This window comes from Eleginops maclovinus, chromosome 18 (assembly GCF_036324505.1).
Source record: "Eleginops maclovinus isolate JMC-PN-2008 ecotype Puerto Natales chromosome 18, JC_Emac_rtc_rv5, whole genome shotgun sequence".
NCBI lineage: Eukaryota > Metazoa > Chordata > Actinopteri > Perciformes > Eleginopidae > Eleginops > Eleginops maclovinus.
In genome coordinates, this window is record NC_086366.1 from 25,180,822 (window position 1) to 25,199,485 (window position 18,664).

Genomic DNA, 18,664 nt, shown 5'->3' on the forward strand with positions numbered 1-18,664 from the left:
TGTGTTTGAGTGAAAACAAAAAGGAAATGACACTTCCGGGCATATACAATGGCATTTTATTGTATAAAGACAAGAAGACAGCTCAGGTAACTGGTCAGATATCATTTCAGGTAGAAAAAAATCACAATTGGATTTAAACTACTGGACAGCAATCACAAAGGGGTAAAAAAGAAAACGCACAACTACTCAAGAGTGGCAAAATATTCTTCCCAATCAAAGACTGGATTAAATACTACAGAATCAACACCTATAAAAAATGGTTGGATTTTATTGGGATAAATAAAAACGTGCCAGCTCGAAAACTGAAGAAAGAAAGAGCAAGGGGGGGAGGGGTGTTGAAGGTAAAAAGCATGCGTTTTTGTTCTTTGTTAAGTTTTCTCAAAACAAGCGAAATTATTTAGGCCTTGCTGTATTTTTCCTGCCACACGATGCATCCTAGAAATATACAATTACCTCTCTGATCTGTTGGAAAATGTGGAAGTCCACATTAAATGCATAATAGATAATGTTCATTAAATGTTTGGATACCTATCATCTACCACCTCACGTCACTGCGTAGAGTAAGACTTCATTCAGTAAAAAAAGACATCAAACTGCATACAGTTTTAGGTGTACACTGATTGGTGTGGAATGAAGACAGATGGTTTGGGACTCGATGTGGGACTGTACAAAATCCATTTAGCTGCAGAGGTCAGAGTGTTTAGGACGCGGGTGGATGCAGGGACAGATGCGGGGTGGCGCTACTGGGAGCCGGAAGAGGAGCCCTGGCTGCCCTGTCCAGGGTAGCCTCCATACTGGCTGTAATACTGGTTCCACTGGTTCTGGTTCTGGTAGTACTGCTGCCACTGCTGAGCGTACTGCAGGGAGGAACAGAAACAGTATTCAGAACATGTTTATTTCCTGCTTCTTTTTCATTTTACCACAAACTGACCCTCTGCTTCTATAGTCTGCACCTCCCTTTGGCTTCATAAGGTAAGTGGTATAATCATCAGATGTAGGTCTCCTACCCAAACACAGCATCCTGTGATTAGCATGCAGGCTAAGTTTAGCTTTTTAGGTGTAGTGCAATCTTTTTTTGGAACAAATAAAAGGATAGAGAATGGAAAGGTGTGCTGTATTGTAATGCCCTACCTACAGAACGTGTTACCATTGTAAAACTGAGTCCCCATACTGATCTATTGTGAGCCCACAGTCGCTGTCTACGAAGGCATGACATTTTTGATACTAGCTTAACTAATGTTTCTGTCTCTAACAGGTAAAGTCGATGTGTACGAAAGAAGGATTTGTTATTAAGTGTGTAGAACACGGGACTGAAGGCCTGGAATCATCAGTATTTTGTATCACTCATTGTACTTACTGCAATGTGGATATTGCACCAGTCCATAGTGTCCATAGTCCTAGTCTTTGTGTTAATATAAGTTGGGCTATCGAGCCAACAGTTGTTCTAGTACCCTACCTTAACTCCTCTGCTCCTGTAAGCTTGTCTACAGACTGTAGCAGGGGGTGTGTTGTGCCTACCTGCTGGTATTGCTGGTTGTAGCTCTGCGTCTGTTGCTGCTGCTGTGGCTGCTGCTGCTGCTGTGCCGGGGGCGGCTGCTGCTGCTGCGGCTGTGCTGCCTGAGGCGGCTGCTGGTGGTGATTGTATGTCTGTGCAGTGGCGGGTGTCTGGCTGTAGCTCTGGCTGTAACCTGGGTACTGACTATAGTTGCCATAGTAACTCTGGTTGTAGCTGCCCTGATTGTACCCTTGATTGTAGTTCTGGCTGTAGCCCTGGAGGTTAAAAGAAGAAGTTTAGGAGAATGCATTAATATAGTGGTAAATGTAAATTGTTGCTTAAATCAAATAGATCAAAAGTCAGGTGAGCTACCTGGCTGTATGCTCCCTTGTTGTACGGAGCGGGGCGGTTGTAGCTTCCTGTGGACGGCTGGCTGCGGTTGTAGCTGCTGCGTGCATCAGAGCTGGAGTCGCGGTAGCTGTTGCCCCAACGGTTCTGGTTATAGCTGCCACGATTGTAGCCTGCAAAAAAACAAAAATGCTGTTACTATAGCAATACACATATCTTAGTGTAAAGTACAAATTAGCTGTTGTATAGAGTGGTACAGGAACTTATTTTCTGTTAGATTCCCAAAAAAAGCTTGGTGGTTAACACAAGTTGAAGTCATGTGACCGTGATGTTGTTCCTTTATAGTCAACCGTTAGCTTTTTACTTCTGGCTATTGCATTTACGCTGAACAGAAGGTCGGAGTATCACTGCAATATTCCAAAATCTATGGAGGATTCCCATTGCTTTATGTCAAGGGTGCCGTTGGGATGCTAACTTCAGGTTCAGACTAAAGAAAATGCGTCGTAATCCCTGTACCACTCTTTTTCCGAGTGTTCAGACTGCAGCTTTAGGTGACGAATATCAACACAGCGCTCTGCTCACCTCTGTATCCACTGCCTCCGTCCCCGCTGCGGTTTTGGTAGCCGCCGCGGGCCCCTTCGCGGTTGTCGTACCGCTGGAAGCTCCCGCTGCTGGTGCCGCCACGGCCCCGGAACCCGCCCTGCCTGTTGTCGAAGCGTTTGTCAGGGGGCGGGCCTGCCTTGCGGCCCTCCTCGTTGTACTGTTTCAGCAGAGTTTCGGCCTCGTCGCGCTGCAGCTCAGCGAACGTCACCTCCTCCAGGAAGTCGCAAGCCTCAGGGATAGTAAAGTTGGCTTGTGGGGTGGTGACAGAGGTGACCACAGGAGGAGAGAGACAGTCCGTCCAGCAAAGAGACGGATGGAGAGGCGAGGAGAAGAGAGAAAGAGAGAGAGGGGGAGGGGGTTGTAGTGAAGACCAGAGCAGCCACACCACCGGAAGACAAAACGGAAAATAATTAGGACCGAACAGAGGCAGTGGGACTCAGAGAAATTCAGAGCAGGTAGATGAAAGGAGATGGCGGGGCTGGGGTGGGGTAAAAGGGGACAAACATGACCTCCAGGGGAAGATGGAGGACACATTTGATGAAGCAGACGAAGGAGAGGGAGGAGCTCAGTAGAGGTGGGGAGGAGGGACAAAAAGGAACACTAGAAGGTGGGTGAGGAAACGGCACTGCAAACCGAGGACAGCTGATGTAACGCTGTTACAAATTAAATTCCTACAACTTCAGCATGTGACTGCTTGTAAGTTTGCCATTTGGAAATGTGGTTTTTCGGGGAAGCAAATTGTGCAATGTTAGCCATGAGCTAGAACATGAACTCTACGAGGCCCGCGGCTCAGTTTGCAGTGCGGCAGATAGAGGGGCAATAAGAAGGAAGAATCAAATTCATGTGGACTGTTTATAAATAAAATGTCCAAGGTCTGATATCTGGCCAAAGGCTATGATGGGAGGGGAAAGGGGGGGAGGGAGGGGGGGGTCATCTTCCAAGATTGATTTTAGAGACAACACAGAAAAGTAAAAAAAGTAGATCTGGTGATTTGTTTTGTTGTTTCCACAGCGTTCCTACCTTTCATTTCTAAAACAGCATGATCGGGCACATCCTTCCCCTGCTCATTGGTTTGCTTTAATGTTCGTTCTTTTAAATCCTCGTCCGTGGGACAAATTACAATAGCCTTGCGTTGAAAACCTTCAAAAGGACGCATTTTTCGTCTCCTTGCTGATCCATATACATTTGTCTAGCAATGGTGACAAGAAAGAAGTAGAAGCTTGTTTGTTATTGTTTACTTGTACTGGCTTTCCACTGGAAGGAAGCTGGAACCCTGCAATAATGAAGTGAGAGAGGTTTGGCTTGGATGTCAGGTCTACGCTTTTTACTCAAAGTTCTAATGGCCTCTCGTCACTCCACAGACTTACCTCACATTCTGCCAGACAGCAACACGGTGGCTTCTGGGGGAAGATGACATACTGACACAGAGAGGGACCCCACACATATCCTGACTGACTATATCGTACATTAGCTCAAGTTACGCAAGAACACACGACATACGAGTTTCAGATGAATCATTAAAAATGTATAATCAAATCGATACGCAAGTGCTTACTTTATAATGCCTTTGTGCAGTCACGACGTTCTTCTTACTATGTTTAAGTGTTATTACTGTATTATATGATAAGCAATTACTCATGAAAGTGTAAGCATTACACTACCTTAAATTAAATAAGTGAGCCAAGCAAAAATCAACACTGTTCAGTAACTTAGAACCAAATCAAATCCTTTGTATAAGACCTGACAAAAGAGGAAAAATATGGCTAAAGCGAGAAAAACAAAACATGCAAATTAGGTGTTAAAAACTCTAATTTGCCATAGATAACGAGATATTAGCAGGTTTTTACTGATCACATTGTGGAAATTATGAATCCTCTATATCTTTCCATGCCATACTGGCCATTACCGGGGAATAACTAGGAACAAACATGTTGAATAAAACGCAATCCATGCATATACTGATTACATTTTGGTTCCATCTCTACAGTCATTTGACTTCTCTTTAAATCACTATCTCTTGTAGCGCTTACTGTAATAACTCACAGACCCATGATCTGACTGGTAGGAGGTCTACAAACAAACTCAAGAGGAAGTAAAAGCTGTTTTTAACAAATGGAGTTTCAAATGTGCAATTGGGAACAGCGTTTTAAAACAAAGGTTAGATTCAGAAGTTGAAAGACCTTCCATACAACAGGACGCAATCAAAAAGGTATTTTGCTAACACTAGCGGTTATCCACACTCAACAGTCACTGCTGGATTCTACACTCACCAACAGAGTCCACACGACATGACCCGACAACATCTTAGCGTTTCAGAAAGGCAATTCTTTAGTAATTTCACTACTACCTTTGTTTCATAACAACGACGTAGTAATACCAAAAATACAGTAGAAGTAACGCCAAATACGTCTACTTTCTTTCATAACATCATCAACTTCTGAAAATTCTTTGTACAGGAACATTTCTCTTCCTAAAGCCACAAAAGTTACAGTTTTATCTACAGTAGCGCATGTCCAAACCTTGCTTTCCTAACGGGTCCCCCACACTTACCGGCACTTACCTGATCTTCATACGTCCTCTCGTCTCAGTGAACAACAACACACAGATATAACCTACCTGCTTGTACTCACAGTGTCCTTAGATAAAAGCTTGTCCGCCATTAGACCCACCTACCTTTGCCACATTAGCAGAACACAAGCGCCTAAAAATCTGAAATCTGTTAGTCATTACTTACCTTCTGGGTCAATTTATTAAAAAACACACTCAACAGTTCCATGTATCTCACTTCAAAATAGCTTTTAAACAAAGCCTGTCTTATTAAATTAGCAACGGAAGGTGTATTTCTTACTCACCAGTCAGAGCTTACTTGTTTCTCAACATCTTTACATAGTCATGGTTTACTTGTACATTGTTGAAATCCACAACACAAACAGTACTGTATTATGACAAGAGGTAGCAGATATACTGAGGGATGAAAAACATGGAGTATTCTGCCACTTATGAGAGCCATTAATCACTTTTCCTTTACAATACATGACAAGCAAGTGACAAGAGGGTGATCTTCTACTCTATAATACACACAGCCCCCCTGAAAGATAAATAAATAGTCCATTAGAGAGAGAGTGATCATCAGGGCACATTGACTAACTGTGGCGACTATCAGAGCAGAGTGTGGGTGGGGGAGCAGTACCTGGTCCAGGATGTAGTTGCGTCTCTTTCGGGCGGCGATCTCGATCAGGCGGTTCAGACACTGCGTGGCCTGCTGGATCAGAAGGTCCCAGCGGCCCGAGTAGTTCTTCTGCCGGCGCAGACCCATCACCTGCACAGCGAATGGTCGGTTACCACTATGAACTGGAAAACTTTGTAAGTGTTTGTGTAGTTAAAGGGTGGGGCTGTAACTGACCTTCATCTTGTCCATGATGGCATTCGTCCCCAGGATGTTGTACTTCTTCTCAGGGTTAGTCTCTGCATACTTTGTAGCCCAGGTGGTCTTTCCGCAGGCAGGCAGGCCGACCATCATCAAAATCTGAAACAAGAAAACATCATGCTCTATTCCATTTGAACAAATAATCGGCTCAAAAATTCACAACAAACAGTTCTTCTGAATGATATTCAAGTATTTTGGGCTGCATGTGCGGTGTAAGTCAATCGCAACTTTAAGTGAGCAAACTTGCTGGATAATTACAAACTTAAGATTATATACAAATGTGTAACATTTTTTATATCACTTCAAGTAAAGTTGTGATTGCGTCAAATACTCCTTTACTTTTAGAACTGAAATACAGAACTGCCGTAAGAAATAAAAGAGGGACAGAATGTGGGGAGCAGGCTATGGGAGAGGCAAACCGTATCATATACTTTGGTAATGCAAAGCTTTTAGTGTGTACACAGAAGAACACATATTTCTCTCAGGAAAAAACCCTTGAAAAACACCAGTAGAGTAAAGAAGAACATTTGTTTAAAGATTATAACTTTGATAAACTGGATTTTTTGAATGAAAACATGGAATAGAAAAAATAACCATGATGAGATATCATGTTCATGCTCTCGACAATAGATTGGAAAAATGTGTGAGGTATACAAAACAAAACTAATGACTTTCCAGTTGGATTTGTTTTTATATATATCCTATTAATTATTTACTTTTTTCTGGATTGTCAATTGTTATTTTAAGTATCTAGTTCTAACTGCATTTCATTCTGTTGTGTATGATGTGTAAGCTGCCTTACCTCGCACTCAGACTTGCTGGCGGGCCCCTTGGTGCCCCTGATCTTGTCCTCCAGGCTGAGATCGTGGATGTAGGTGTATCCGCTTGGCGGAGGGAAGTACGGCTCAGCCTTCTGTCCGAAGTTGAACTCCACAGCACAGTTCTTCACGAGAACGTGAGGAAACAGGGCGCGACCTTCCAGCGCCTCCTTGGTAGTCTGGAAAGCCACTCCCAGGGAGACTCCGTTCTTGGAAAAGCTCATCTCCACCTCATCAGCACTGTCAAAGTCCTGAGATAGGAAAGAAATCCGAAATACTCCTCATCCGTCCCACAACAGCCATATTCACACAGTGACAGCAGATAAACACAAGAGTAGACTCTTAAATAAAGAGGAAACACGTTAATCGTAGTACACCTGTACTATGAAGGTTGATTAAAAGTATGCTTATATCTTTACTTACAATGTAACAGCCGATGACGTCGTTTTCCCCGAACTTCTCGCCAAAGTCTGCAAACTTACAGTCGGCAGATTTCTTTCCTGTCCCTCCGTATCCGAATGAAAAGAGCTCCTCACCTTAGAAGTCAGGACACAATATTATAAGTCAAAATATGTCACGCTTCATGTTGAGCGTTTGGGCCGTTCCTCCTCCTCTTACCGAGCTGAGTGCTACAGTGGTTGAGGGACCATCCGATTCTGACCACGTGAGGGTCCGGCTCGCTGCTGGGCAGGTGCTTTACAGGAATCTCTTCATTGATCTAAAGAGCAGATCAGGTTAAACATATTTAGAGGACTGTCTGGAATTATACAACAGCAACAAATCATGTAGCGAGTTGAATTATGAGGTTTTGGAAGTTAAATCTCCTAAATCACATTAAATAACATTGCTGGGTTTGAGGTTAGGCAGTATAGGGCTATTCAAATCTATATCGTCCACATACTGCTAGGTGTTCACACTTACATTGTACAGTATGTTATAGGATAAACAAAAGAGATGTTGATCTGATGTTTCAGAAGTAATGAATACATATTGTGAAGGACCAGGGGCCGTCATTACACATGTGGACACAGTATACAGGAAATGTGTGTTTACAGAAGCTTTGCGTTTCACCTGATGAAGCGTGAACAGGGCCTCTGATGGTTGTATGCTGACTAGAGTTAAAAAACGTTTAATGTAGTACCTTCATCTCATAACACACGCGGCCCTTGGTGACTCCGTGTGAGGCTCGTGCTCCGGCCCACAGGTAAGCAAAGCCTTCAATGGTCAGAGGGTAACCACTGTAGCGGTCCCGGGACACTTTGAAATGCAGGTCACAGTTGTCTGAAAAAGAGCAGTTGTAAGGTATGTTATTACACATCCAACACAAGCTTGCAAAACATCCAGCGACATGGTCTAAAAGGGTTAGAGGCCAGCAGATAATGTGTCATTTGTACCCATTTAGACACTAAAATAGTACATGAATGATCAGATCAGTGCTTCCTCATAATCCATTTTTCCGGAGACTCCTCAGTGTGAAAAATCTACTGTGATGAATCATTGTGAAATGTCTAAAGCTGTGGTTTTGGAGCTTGTGAGAAAAAAGTCATAAGTAAATCATTAAAAACACTAAATAAATAAAATACACATAATAAGGGGATTTATTTTAATATAGAAATATGATCATCTCTCAATAGTGTGCTACAACAGTCAGATGTTGGCTAAATGCACCTATGGAATGGAACATCTCATACTGAATTGCAGTGACTACATTTCTCATTGCCTGTGCAGAGATCTACATTATCCTCTTACTTACACGTATCAATTGTAACCAGAGTGTCGTCTATATTCTCCTCTTCGTCTTCAGCAGGGGGCTGGGGTGTGCGGGATCTGTACAATATCAGCAGAGTATGAAGTTAACGGACACTTTCATCAACAACATTCCAAACAACACCAGTCAACTGCTGGTTTAATGCATGATGACATGTTGTCGGTATGAGCAGACCTCTTTTCTTCGCGATGCTCGTAGTAGTTGTAGCTCCGGCTCTCGTCGTGCGGTCTCTTGCGGCTGTTGCTTCCACCTTTATCAGATTCCACTTTGATTTGCTCCTCCTGACCGGCTCCGTCCTGATGTTCTGTGCTCTGACTGTCCTGCTCTGTGTTCCCAGCAGCGTGTCTGTCCTGCTCTGTGTTCCCAGCAGCCTGTCTGTCCTGCTCTGTGTTCCCAGCAGCCTCGGGTTCATCTTCCATCTTCACTTCCACTTTGACTTCTGAAATAACACATGAACAGTGAGCTACAGTCAGTATTACAAATGTACATCAGTCAAGATAACAGCTTTGCAAAATGACATATTTTGCTTATATTTTGTTTCCATGGTGCCTGTAACTTAGGCTGAACAAAACAACAACAACACGTCTGCCAACTTTTTTTTAATGTCACCCTTATATATAATATTTTTATTTTTTCTCTGTAGAGATCTGGTTTCTACCTTAGAGTTGTACTTATTTATTATTATTTTATGTGTTATTAATGTGTGCCTGCCTCTCTATTTAATATAGCAATGTGTACTCTCCTTGTTTTGTCTTTATCTGCACTGTTCTTTTTGCTGTAACACTTTCAATTTCCCCACTGTGGGACGAATAAAGGATTTCTGATTCTTAACTTAATTTATTACGAAACAAAACTAACTACTTCATAACTGTGCCAATGATGTGAGTCAAGGGGACTAAAATGTTGGAGAATGTTTCCTCTCTCAACAAAGTGACATTTGTGAGGTAAAACATTTCATCAACAGGCCAGGTTTTATTTTGAAAGTTTAGCTGGAAAAACATTAGAAAATCACCTGGTTTGTTCTCCACTTTCTCCTCTGGCTCTGGCACAGGCTTGGCTTCTTCCTCAGGCGCCGCGTCAGATTTGTGTATCTCGACATCTGCCGTGAAGTCAGGCATGCTGTGACAGGAGTCTGAGGTCGGCTGGCTTTCAAAAGGCTCGCCTTCTGCCTCTTCATCTTCATAGTAACCACCTGAATCCCGGGCCTCATCTTCCTCTTGGGGGGCATGGGCTTCGCCTTCAGCATCCCCATCATCATTTCCTTCAGCGGCTCCTTTAACATCGCCATCCCCTTCACTTTCGACTTCATCTTCAACATCATCATCATCCCCAACTTCGTCGACATCACCACAGTCCTCATCTAACTCTTCATCTGCAATAAAAAAATAAATATTCAAAATTGTTACTTGTCAAACTCATAAGAACAGTAAAATAAAGCACTTTTGTGCAAATGGCATGACCATCTACTTCATATATGACTGTTAAATGTATGTAATGACCTGGGCATTAGAGGGCTAGACAATTAATCAACATTTTATTGAAAACCCAATACGTACACGAGCACTATTTAAATTGCAGAAGCACTATATGTGATAAAAGGAAAGAAACATATTATATACACCTAATGAAAATGATTTCAATAATAAATGAGAACACTAATACTATTTTTATTTTTTTTAATCGCACCTATACCGTAACTGAGACATATTTAAAAAAGATTACAAATGTTTTTCATGTTGTTTTCTTTTGAATCATGCAGCACTAATGCATTACAAGGCACTTCTGGTGAAATTCTAAAATGCATTGCGTTGCCAGGGTAACTTTACTTTTGTCAATAACAAAGTTAAATCTAATCTTTAATCAAAGTCTGATAGAACAGAAAATGGAGTTTAAAATAAACAACCTGAAAAGGGCTTACCTTGATGCTCTGGTGTATCTTCTCCATCTTCGTTGTCCTGGTACTCCTGGCCGAAGTTCTCTTCCTGGTCCCCAGGCTCGGAGGCCTCAAGAGCGGCTTTGAGCCGCTCCACCAGGTCAGCCTTCAGGCCTTTGGTGTCCAGGCCGCGGCGCTGGAGCTCCTCTTTCAGTTCGTTGACTTTCAGTTTCTTCACGTCGAAACTCATTGTGTCGGATGTGTGTTTCCCTTACTAATTTCCTATCAACAACAGACAGTTCAATAATATAAAAGTAAAGCTACAGCTTACAACACCGTTTACAACTTTCAAATCGATGTAGGATGGCGGCACTTGTGTCCGAGCCAAACAGGCTACATTAGCAGGTTAGCTCGGTTAGCAGTGCTGGATATATAGATACATTGTACCTGGTTTAAAAATGTCTATAAACCATTAAGTACTTACAGCTTTACTACCCTTACCTTTGTAGCTATATGAAAAGTACACATATTTCTGCAGTGTTCATTCTTCGCTTCAAGTGATCGCTACGTGGCTAATGTTGGTAACCTTCTTAGCCTAGCGCTTACGTTAGCTAACGCACCAACAACGGATACAAGACAAGCAATGTTTACTGCAACTTTAGAACTATGCAAGTTGCACGCATTTTTCTGTTTTGCATGCAAGTAAAGTTGTCTTTGCATAGTTTGCCTACTTTATAATATGGTTATAATGCAAAATATTAGAAAAATAAGGTGGAGGCCTACCTGGTCTCACGCGAGTTGCGCGGGTCAGTCGTGATACCAGATGGAGTGTCGCTGCTGCCCTCTATGGGGCGGAAACCAGACCGAAATCTACAACCGGAAGTAAACAAGACCTCCGCATATTCACAGGTTAATTCTTATACTATTTACCATCCGAGCTGTCAATGTTGTGCCTGCTAAATAAAACTTTTGGTAAAGTGAGTTGTAGTTGAACGGCCAAATAAAAGGGAAAACAAACATATCAGCCTAGTTTGTGAGTTTGTTCTCGTCACACAGTTGGAACACTCCAAAGTAGGAAGTGATGCGGTGTTTACCTGTGAACGAGTTATGGGTAGTGTAGTTTCGAAACTTCCCCGCCTTATCATTTTGGACTACAGATAACGTCAAATAAGTTTGCAGTTTAGCCACAATGAGTCATGAGGGGATCGTTTTATCTCAATTTGACCTTTTTAGTCAATATTGTAGTCCCTCATGAGCAGGGGTGTAAATAAACAACTGCTTTTACTCAAACATTAGGTACTTTTTAGGTTTCTACTTAACTTGAGTATTTTTATATTATGCCATCCTCAACTTCTACGACCTTTCATTTAATTGAGAACCATTGTGCTAAGCAAGGCAAGGCAAGTTTATTTATATAGCACCTTTCAACACAAGGCAATTTAAAGTGCTTTACAAACATGAAAGACACTAAGAGCATTAAAAAGTCATTTAAGAGCAAAGATAATGAAATAAACACAACAGGTATAAAATACATGAATAAAAGTCACGGTGCAGAATAAAAGTCACTGTGCAATGTCAGACAAGAACAGTTCAATTAAAAGCAGCAGCAAAAAGAAATGTTTTCAGCCTGGATTTAAAAGTAGTAAGAGTTGCAGCGGACCTGCAGGGTTCTGGGAGTTTGTTCCAGATATCTGGAGCATAATAACTGAACGCTGCTTCTCCTTATTTAATTCTAACTCTGGGGACAGAAAGCTGAACCGTTCCAGAAGACCTGAGAGTTCTGGATGGTTCATAATGTAGCAGGAGATCACAAAGTATTTTGGGCCTAAACCATTCAGTGCTTCATAAACCAGCAGCAGAACTGTGTAATCAATTCTCTGACAGACAGGAAGCCAGTGTAAAGACCTCAGAATTGGAGTGATGTGATCCACTCTCTTGGTGTTAGTGAGTAAAGACTGTAAAGACACCATTACAGTAGTCCAGTCTACTGAAGATAAAAGCATCGACAAGTTTTCCAGATCCTGCTGTGACATTAGTCCTTTAATCTAGATTTGTTCTTCAGGTGATAGTAGGTGGACTTAGTGACTGTTTTAATGTGACTGTTGAAATTCTGGTCAGAGTCCATGACTGCACCAAGGTGTTTTAACACTGGTGGAGTGCTAATCACTCTACCAGTGTTAAAACTTATTTTTAATAAACAACTTTTGGCCGATATCTCAGGATTTCATTTAAGGGAGGATAAAACACAAAATGTGTCCCAAAAAGTATGCATAAATGTTAAAAGAAGAAAAGAAAATAATCTCTGATGAAATGTTGGCAGAAAAAAGAAATGCTTTAAATTAAGAGAAATTGCTTGTTTAACACACACTCCCTTCTGTCATTCACTGTCTGGGTTGACTGCAGTTTATCATTTGTGAAATATCAGTAAAATATCATTTTACCTTAGTCAGGGGTCGTCAGTTTACCTAAAGTAATAAAAAAGGCTACCCAATGAAAAAGGTTTGCAACCCATAGAACTCTGGAAATATCTATATTGGTTATATATTTGGTTTAATACACACAAATATTTAAAAATGTGGGGATTTGCTGCTTTTTTATTTTTTATTTCATTACTTATTGAGAGGTGTTGACAATTGGAAAAACAAGCATTTCAGTCCAGGGCTTTTATTAATGTGATGGCACAAGTCACTATTTTCGAAATGTATACAAACCAACTACTTAAAAATCTACGCAGCAGACCCCGGTAAATAAATACAAAATCCTTAGTGACATTCTTTTCATTAGTGACATTCTTTTTAAAATGTCTTCACAAATTTAAATAGTAGTCACACAGAACATTTGCAACATGCATTTTACTTTGATAAACGTACAGTTATGTACATGTTCCTGATAATGACTTTTCAATGGAGGACCTTTACATTACATGTCACTTGTTAGACGCTTTTATCCAAAGCGACTTATAAACATTCAATACTGTGGGCAGTCCCTGCAGGAGCAATTTTGGGGTGGAGTGTCTTGCTCAGGGACACAACGACATGCTGACTGCAGTGGGGTTTCCAGTTATTCTTATTGTGTAAAAGAGACAAAAACTCTTATCAGACAGGGAACCATTTTATTTTACACCATCCTTTTACAGTGTTCATCACATCCAATGTACATGAACCATAAAAAGGGAATTACAGTGTCAATACACCACCACATGTCCATGACCCTGTATGGCAACCCTCTTTTAAAGAAATCCAAAAATGTGTCCCAATATATATTTGGGGGTTTTCGTCCTTTAATACAAGTGCACAAGATGCTAATTATCATCATAAAATAATCCCACAATCGAAGCATGAAATGGAGCATGAAAATATTAAGGTCAGTGAAATACTGGAAATCAGAGGAAAGTTATTTTCTGGAGCTTTTGTAAAATATATTATATTTCAAGGGTGCCATCGCAATTTATTGCAAATGTTTATGTACAACTTAATAATGAACATGCAAGATCAACCACAGGAATACACTATGAATATCATAGCAATCTCCTTTTACAGCTCGAGCACCCACATCCAGAGCTCCCTGATTTGTATCCACCCTTTCTACCCAACCCAATGGGCATATCAAGCTGTACACATGGAAGTACTATGTTTGTGTACTGTTGTTTTTTCACACAACAAACAGGGTCATGTCACATAGCAAATAACCCATTGAATCACTTTTTGTTTGGAAGAGGAAAGGACACGAGTTGTCTGTTGATCTCTCTGAGCCGAGCGTCGAGAGTCTCTGTGGTTATTGCGAGATCTGCCATCTGAGTTTGTAGGCTTATGATGACCTCGTTCTGCTCCTCTTCTTTGCGGCGGGAGTTGGCGGCCTGCCTGCTGTACTCCAGCACCATGCAGCCACCCCCGATGATGAAGATGATTCCCTCTCCCAGCAGCTCTGCGCCCAGCTCCGCAGCCAGTTCCTCGTTCAGAGGCTTAATGGTGGCACCCCGAAAACCCATGATCCGCATCTTCGTTCTCATCTCGATCCAGTGGTAAACTGTGAAGAGCAGATGCAGTTCCAGTGAGTTAGACTTTCAGTATTTATATTTGTAATGATGTAGCTCACATTTGCACTTATTCTTCAAATGATGTCAAAATAACAGTTTAAACCAAATTTTGTGTACCAAAACCTCGCACCATAAACACTTTCTTTCTGTCAGCTATTGGCCTTATTCACGTTTCCTTACATTCTGATACAAGCCATATTCTTGTTTTACTTAAATATTTCTCTTTCTAAAAACGTTCTTAATTTTTTGAATGTATAATAAATATCATAGAAGTTCTTTGCTTCTTTTTTAAAATCGAATTCCTTGCATTTATGTATACACCATTATACAGCAATGCTAATTCCTTGTATGTGTAAACCTGCACTGCAATAATCCTATTTCTGAATCAATAATAAGAGGGTTATAACACTTCAATGAAGGAAAAAAATAGAACAAATGCATTGAACACAAAAATTACAAGATAAAGTGACAGGATTGATGATGCAAAAAATCTATTAAAAAATATGAACATATCATAGTATGAAATGGTTAATGATGATATAGTATGGGCTATGAGATATAGCCTAGTATAAGGTGAAATGTAGTAACATAGTATAACAATATCAGGTGTGGCATATAAATATACGATAATAGAATATCAAATATAACAAAAAGGTACATTTTGGGTCCTGCAGTTGTCAAGTCTGTGTTATTGTCCATTTAAACAATATTTAAAGAGCTCATTGAGCGCTCAGTCTTTTTATCAGATATTTATTTTAATGAACGTATCCAACTTTTCTTGACCTCCTACCTTAAAAAAGGTTTAAATAAAATGAGCCTTCCTTTGTGACCAATTTTATGTTTGGTTTCTATTTCTTTCGTTTTGTTTGTGATTTTGAAAATGATCTGTAACACATGCAGTAGGCTATGAATGACATTGTGACCACACGAATAAACAGTGATGGGTCTAAACATGCCCAAACGAGTAACACAGGTGTGTCTAAACAGAATACTGAGGCTGCTTTGAATCAGTTCATATTCTGATCAGGACGTTTAACAAAATCCATTCACTGTCCTGTAGCGAAAGCTTCATGTAACATTTCAATGACAAACAAGACCCGCCCTCTTCAACCTTGAAGTGCTTCTATTGGTCGAACCGATATACCCATGGAAATGATTAGGTCAACGGTCTTGAAAAGCTACAATCTCATTGGTCGTCCCAGCCTCCTCGCTTTAACTCTCGTCTGACACTGCGATGTAGCGGTCATTGGTAGCCGTTAGCACGGTTACTCACTCTGTGCCGGGGGCAGACAGATGTAATTCTTAAAGAACTCGCTTCTCCGGGCTCCTGCTTTTATTCGGTTCGCTATAGGCTTGCTCATCTGCCTTACTCCGAGGTACAGGAGCTTGGCGATAGGGAAGGCACCGACAACCATCTTGGCGGAAACGCTCGACAAGCGTAGGGCGGGGGACGTAGAGATGACGCAGTGACGTTTATGATTGATAGCCAAAAACGCCAACCACGTGTTTATGACGTCGGGAAAAAAAGCGTCATATAGTATTTTGTTTTTTAATTAATATTTGATCAGATTTCACGTTCACAAAGTACATTTTTAAATTAATTATAGATGTTAATAAATGGTGCAGAACTTTCAGTTTACATACTAATTTTTCATATAGTTAATTTACCCCCCGAAATCGTTGTTCTGGGGTTTATTGTTTTGCATTGCAGTTTTCCAATACAATTCATGTTTAAAAAAAACACTCGTGTGAAAAATGGACTCACCTCTACTGTGGATTAATTTTGTAGGTCTAGAGAATTTAGGTAGAGACTGGCGCTTTGTTGGAAGAGGTCCATTTATTTAAGTGATGTAACTGTACCTAAATATTTGGTGATATTTGTCTGATTTAACCCCAATAATTTCCCCAAAAGACTTGGTAAAAATGTTAGGTTTCTGAGGTAATTTACTATGTAAACCTAACAATACCACATTCACAATGTAGATGTACTAGCCCTCTGTGTCAAAAGTTAATACATTTAAGTCCTGACCCAGAATAAATGGACTTTATTTGTATCTTAAAGGACATACGTTTTTTTATTATGATGCACATTTAAGGTTAATGAATGGATAGACGAATGGATTGGTGTAGCCTTTGTTAGAGGATTTTAATATCAGTATCTCCTACTTCAGAGATTAGATATTTTGGTTCATTTTAATTTTATAAATTTAGCAATGAACTAACAAATACAACATAACTTTGTGGGGCAGTTTAGCCTCCGTAAAAAACAAAAGTGAAGAATGTCACTAAATACATTTTTGCTCTCACACTGTGGTCACCAACAAGTCCTTTAAATGTTCACATTGTCTTTAAGTTTACCAAATTGGGTAAAAACATATTAAATGGTTAAAAGAACAAAATCTTCTGTGCTTACCTTAAAAGCAAATCAGAGCTTTGTGCTGCTAAAGTGAGCCACAGACAGATGACAGTGTTTACAGCAGGAGAGAGAAAAGCTTTCATGGAAACACTCAACATAGCAACTGCAGCTTTTTTGTTTGGGAACACAAAGGTCTATGGTTCGAATCCCATGGTGACCAAGACCTGCTTGCCAAAGATGAAGCCATACAGTGGGGCAAAAAAGTATTTAGTCAGCCACCAATTGTGCAAGTTCTCCCATTTAAAAAGATGAGAGAGGCCTGTAATTTTTATCATAGGTATACCTCAACTATGAGAGACAAAATGAGAAAAAAAAATCCAGAAAATCACATTGTAGGATTTTTTATGAATTTATTTTCAAATGATTGTGGAAAATAAGTATTTGGTCAATAACAAAAGTTCATCTCAATACTTTGTTATATACCCTTTGTTGGCAATGACAGAGGTCAAAGGTTTTCTGTAAGTCTTCACAAGGTTTTCACACACTGTTGCTGGTGTTTTGGCCCATTCCTCCATGCAGATCTCCTCTAAAGCAGTGATGTTTTGGGGCTGTCGCTGGGCAACACGGACTTGCAACTCCCTCCAAAGATTTTCTATGGGGTTGAGATCTGGAGACTGGCTAGGCCACTCCAGGACCTTGAAATGCTTCTTACGAAGCCACTCCTTCGTTGCCCTGGCGGTGTGTTTGGGATCATTGTCATGCTGAAAGACCCAGCCACGCTTCATCTTCAGTGCCCTTGCTGATGGAAGGAGGTTTTCACTCAAAATCTCACGATACATGGCCCCATTCATTCTTTCCTTTACACGGATCAGTCGTCCTGGTCCCTTTGCAGAAAAACAGCCCCAAAGCATGATGTTTCCACCCCCATGCTTCACAGTAGGTATGGTGTTCTTTGGATGCAACTCTGCATTCTTTCTCCTCCAAACACGACGAGTTGAGTTTTTACCAAAAAGCTCTATTTTGGTTTCATCTGACCATATGACATTCTCCCAATCCTCTACTGGATCATCCAAATGCCCTCTAGCAAACTTCAGACGGGCCTGGACATGTACTGGCTTAAGCAGGGGGACACGTCTGGAACTGCAGGATTTAAGTCCCTGGCGGCGTAGTGTGTTACTGATGGTAGCCTCTGTTACTTTGGTCCCAGCTCTCTGCAGGTCATTCACTAGGTCCCCCCGTGTGGTTCTGGGATTTTTGCTCACCATTCTTGTGATCATGTTGACCCCACGGGGTGAGATCTTGCGTGGAGCCCCAGATCGAGGGAGATTAGCAGTCTTGTATGTCTTCCATTTTCTAATAATTGCTCCCACAGTTGATTTCTTCACACCAAGCTGCTTACCTATTGCACATTCAGTTTTCCCAGCCTGGTGCAGGTCTACAATTTTGTCTCTGGTCTCCTTTGACAGCTCTTTGGTCTTGGCCATAGTGGAGTTTGGAGTATGACTGTTTGAGGTTGTGGACAGGTGTCTTTTATACTGATAACGAGTTCAAAAAGGTGCCATTAATACAGGTAACGAGTGGAGGACAGAGGGGCCTCTTAAAGAAGAAGTTACAGGTCTGTGAGAGCCAGAAATCTTGCTTGTTTGTTATTGACCAAATACTTATTTTACCGAGGAATTTACCAATTAATTCTTTAAAAATCAGACAATGTGATTTCCTGGATTTCTTTTTCTCATTTTGTCTCTCATAGTTGAGGTATACCTATGATAAAAATTACAGGCCTCTCTCATCTTTTTGAATGGGAGAACTTGCACAATTGATGGCTGACTAAATACTTTTTTGCCCCACTGTATATGCATGAGACCAGAGGAGGGAGAAGTACTCAGATGTTGTTCTTGAGTAAAAGTAGAATTACCAGGGTTTAATACTCTGTTACAACT

General features: G+C 40.9%; 2 protein-coding genes across 4 annotated transcripts; both read right to left on the bottom strand.

Annotated features, from left to right (window-relative positions):
• Positions 1-38: 38 nt before the first annotated feature.
• hnrnpul1 (heterogeneous nuclear ribonucleoprotein U-like 1) lies at positions 39-11,246 on the bottom strand. 3 transcript variants are annotated; one of them, XM_063907535.1, is made up of 16 exons: positions 11,116-11,246; positions 10,378-10,614; positions 9,472-9,831; positions 8,634-8,898; positions 8,445-8,518; positions 7,833-7,972; positions 7,310-7,409; positions 7,115-7,227; positions 6,676-6,942; positions 5,850-5,972; positions 5,637-5,765; positions 3,467-3,635; positions 2,426-2,695; positions 1,868-2,016; positions 1,519-1,770; positions 39-857 (listed from the first exon to the last, which is right to left on the bottom strand). In XM_063907535.1, exons 2-16 carry the CDS (start codon positions 10,580-10,582, stop codon positions 741-743), a joined length of 2,733 nt encoding a protein of 910 aa, XP_063763605.1. In that variant the 5' UTR covers positions 10,583-10,614; positions 11,116-11,246; the 3' UTR covers positions 39-740. The 3 variants fall into 3 exon arrangements, with proteins under 3 accessions (XP_063763605.1, XP_063763608.1, XP_063763606.1); XM_063907538.1 differs by having other exon boundaries at positions 10,378-10,606; positions 11,116-11,136; XM_063907536.1 differs by lacking the exon at positions 11,116-11,246 and adding an exon at positions 10,834-10,854.
• A 2,178-nt stretch (positions 11,247-13,424) lies between these two features.
• Positions 13,425-15,826, bottom strand: opa3 (outer mitochondrial membrane lipid metabolism regulator OPA3). The gene is made up of 2 exons (XM_063906226.1): positions 15,642-15,826; positions 13,425-14,358 (listed from the first exon to the last, which is right to left on the bottom strand). The coding sequence occupies exons 1-2, from the start codon at positions 15,781-15,783 to the stop codon at positions 14,030-14,032; spliced, it is 471 nt and encodes a 156-aa protein (XP_063762296.1). The 5' UTR covers positions 15,784-15,826; the 3' UTR covers positions 13,425-14,029.
• Positions 15,827-18,664: the final 2,838 nt, after the last annotated feature.

What these genes read in the sequence shown, in the direction of transcription:
- opa3 (XM_063906226.1), bottom strand. Translation starts at nt 15,783, where the DNA reads ATGGTTGTCGGTGCCTTCCCTATCGCCAAGCTCCTGTACCTCGGAGTA. An exon ending in CTGTCTGCCCCCGGCACAGA is followed by an intron (nt 14,359 to 15,641) that starts GTGAGTAACCGT and finishes TGCTCTTCACAG; the next exon opens with TTTACCACTGGATCGAGATG.
- hnrnpul1 (XM_063907535.1), bottom strand. Translation starts at nt 10,582, where the DNA reads ATGAGTTTCGACGTGAAGAAACTGAAAGTCAACGAACTGAAAGAGGAG. An exon ending in GCGTGTGTTATGAGATGAAG is followed by an intron (nt 7,410 to 7,832) that starts GTACTACATTAA and finishes TCTGCTCTTTAG; the next exon opens with ATCAATGAAGAGATTCCTGT. An exon ending in CCACTGTAGCACTCAGCTCG is followed by an intron (nt 7,228 to 7,309) that starts GTAAGAGGAGGA and finishes CTGACTTCTAAG; the next exon opens with GTGAGGAGCTCTTTTCATTC.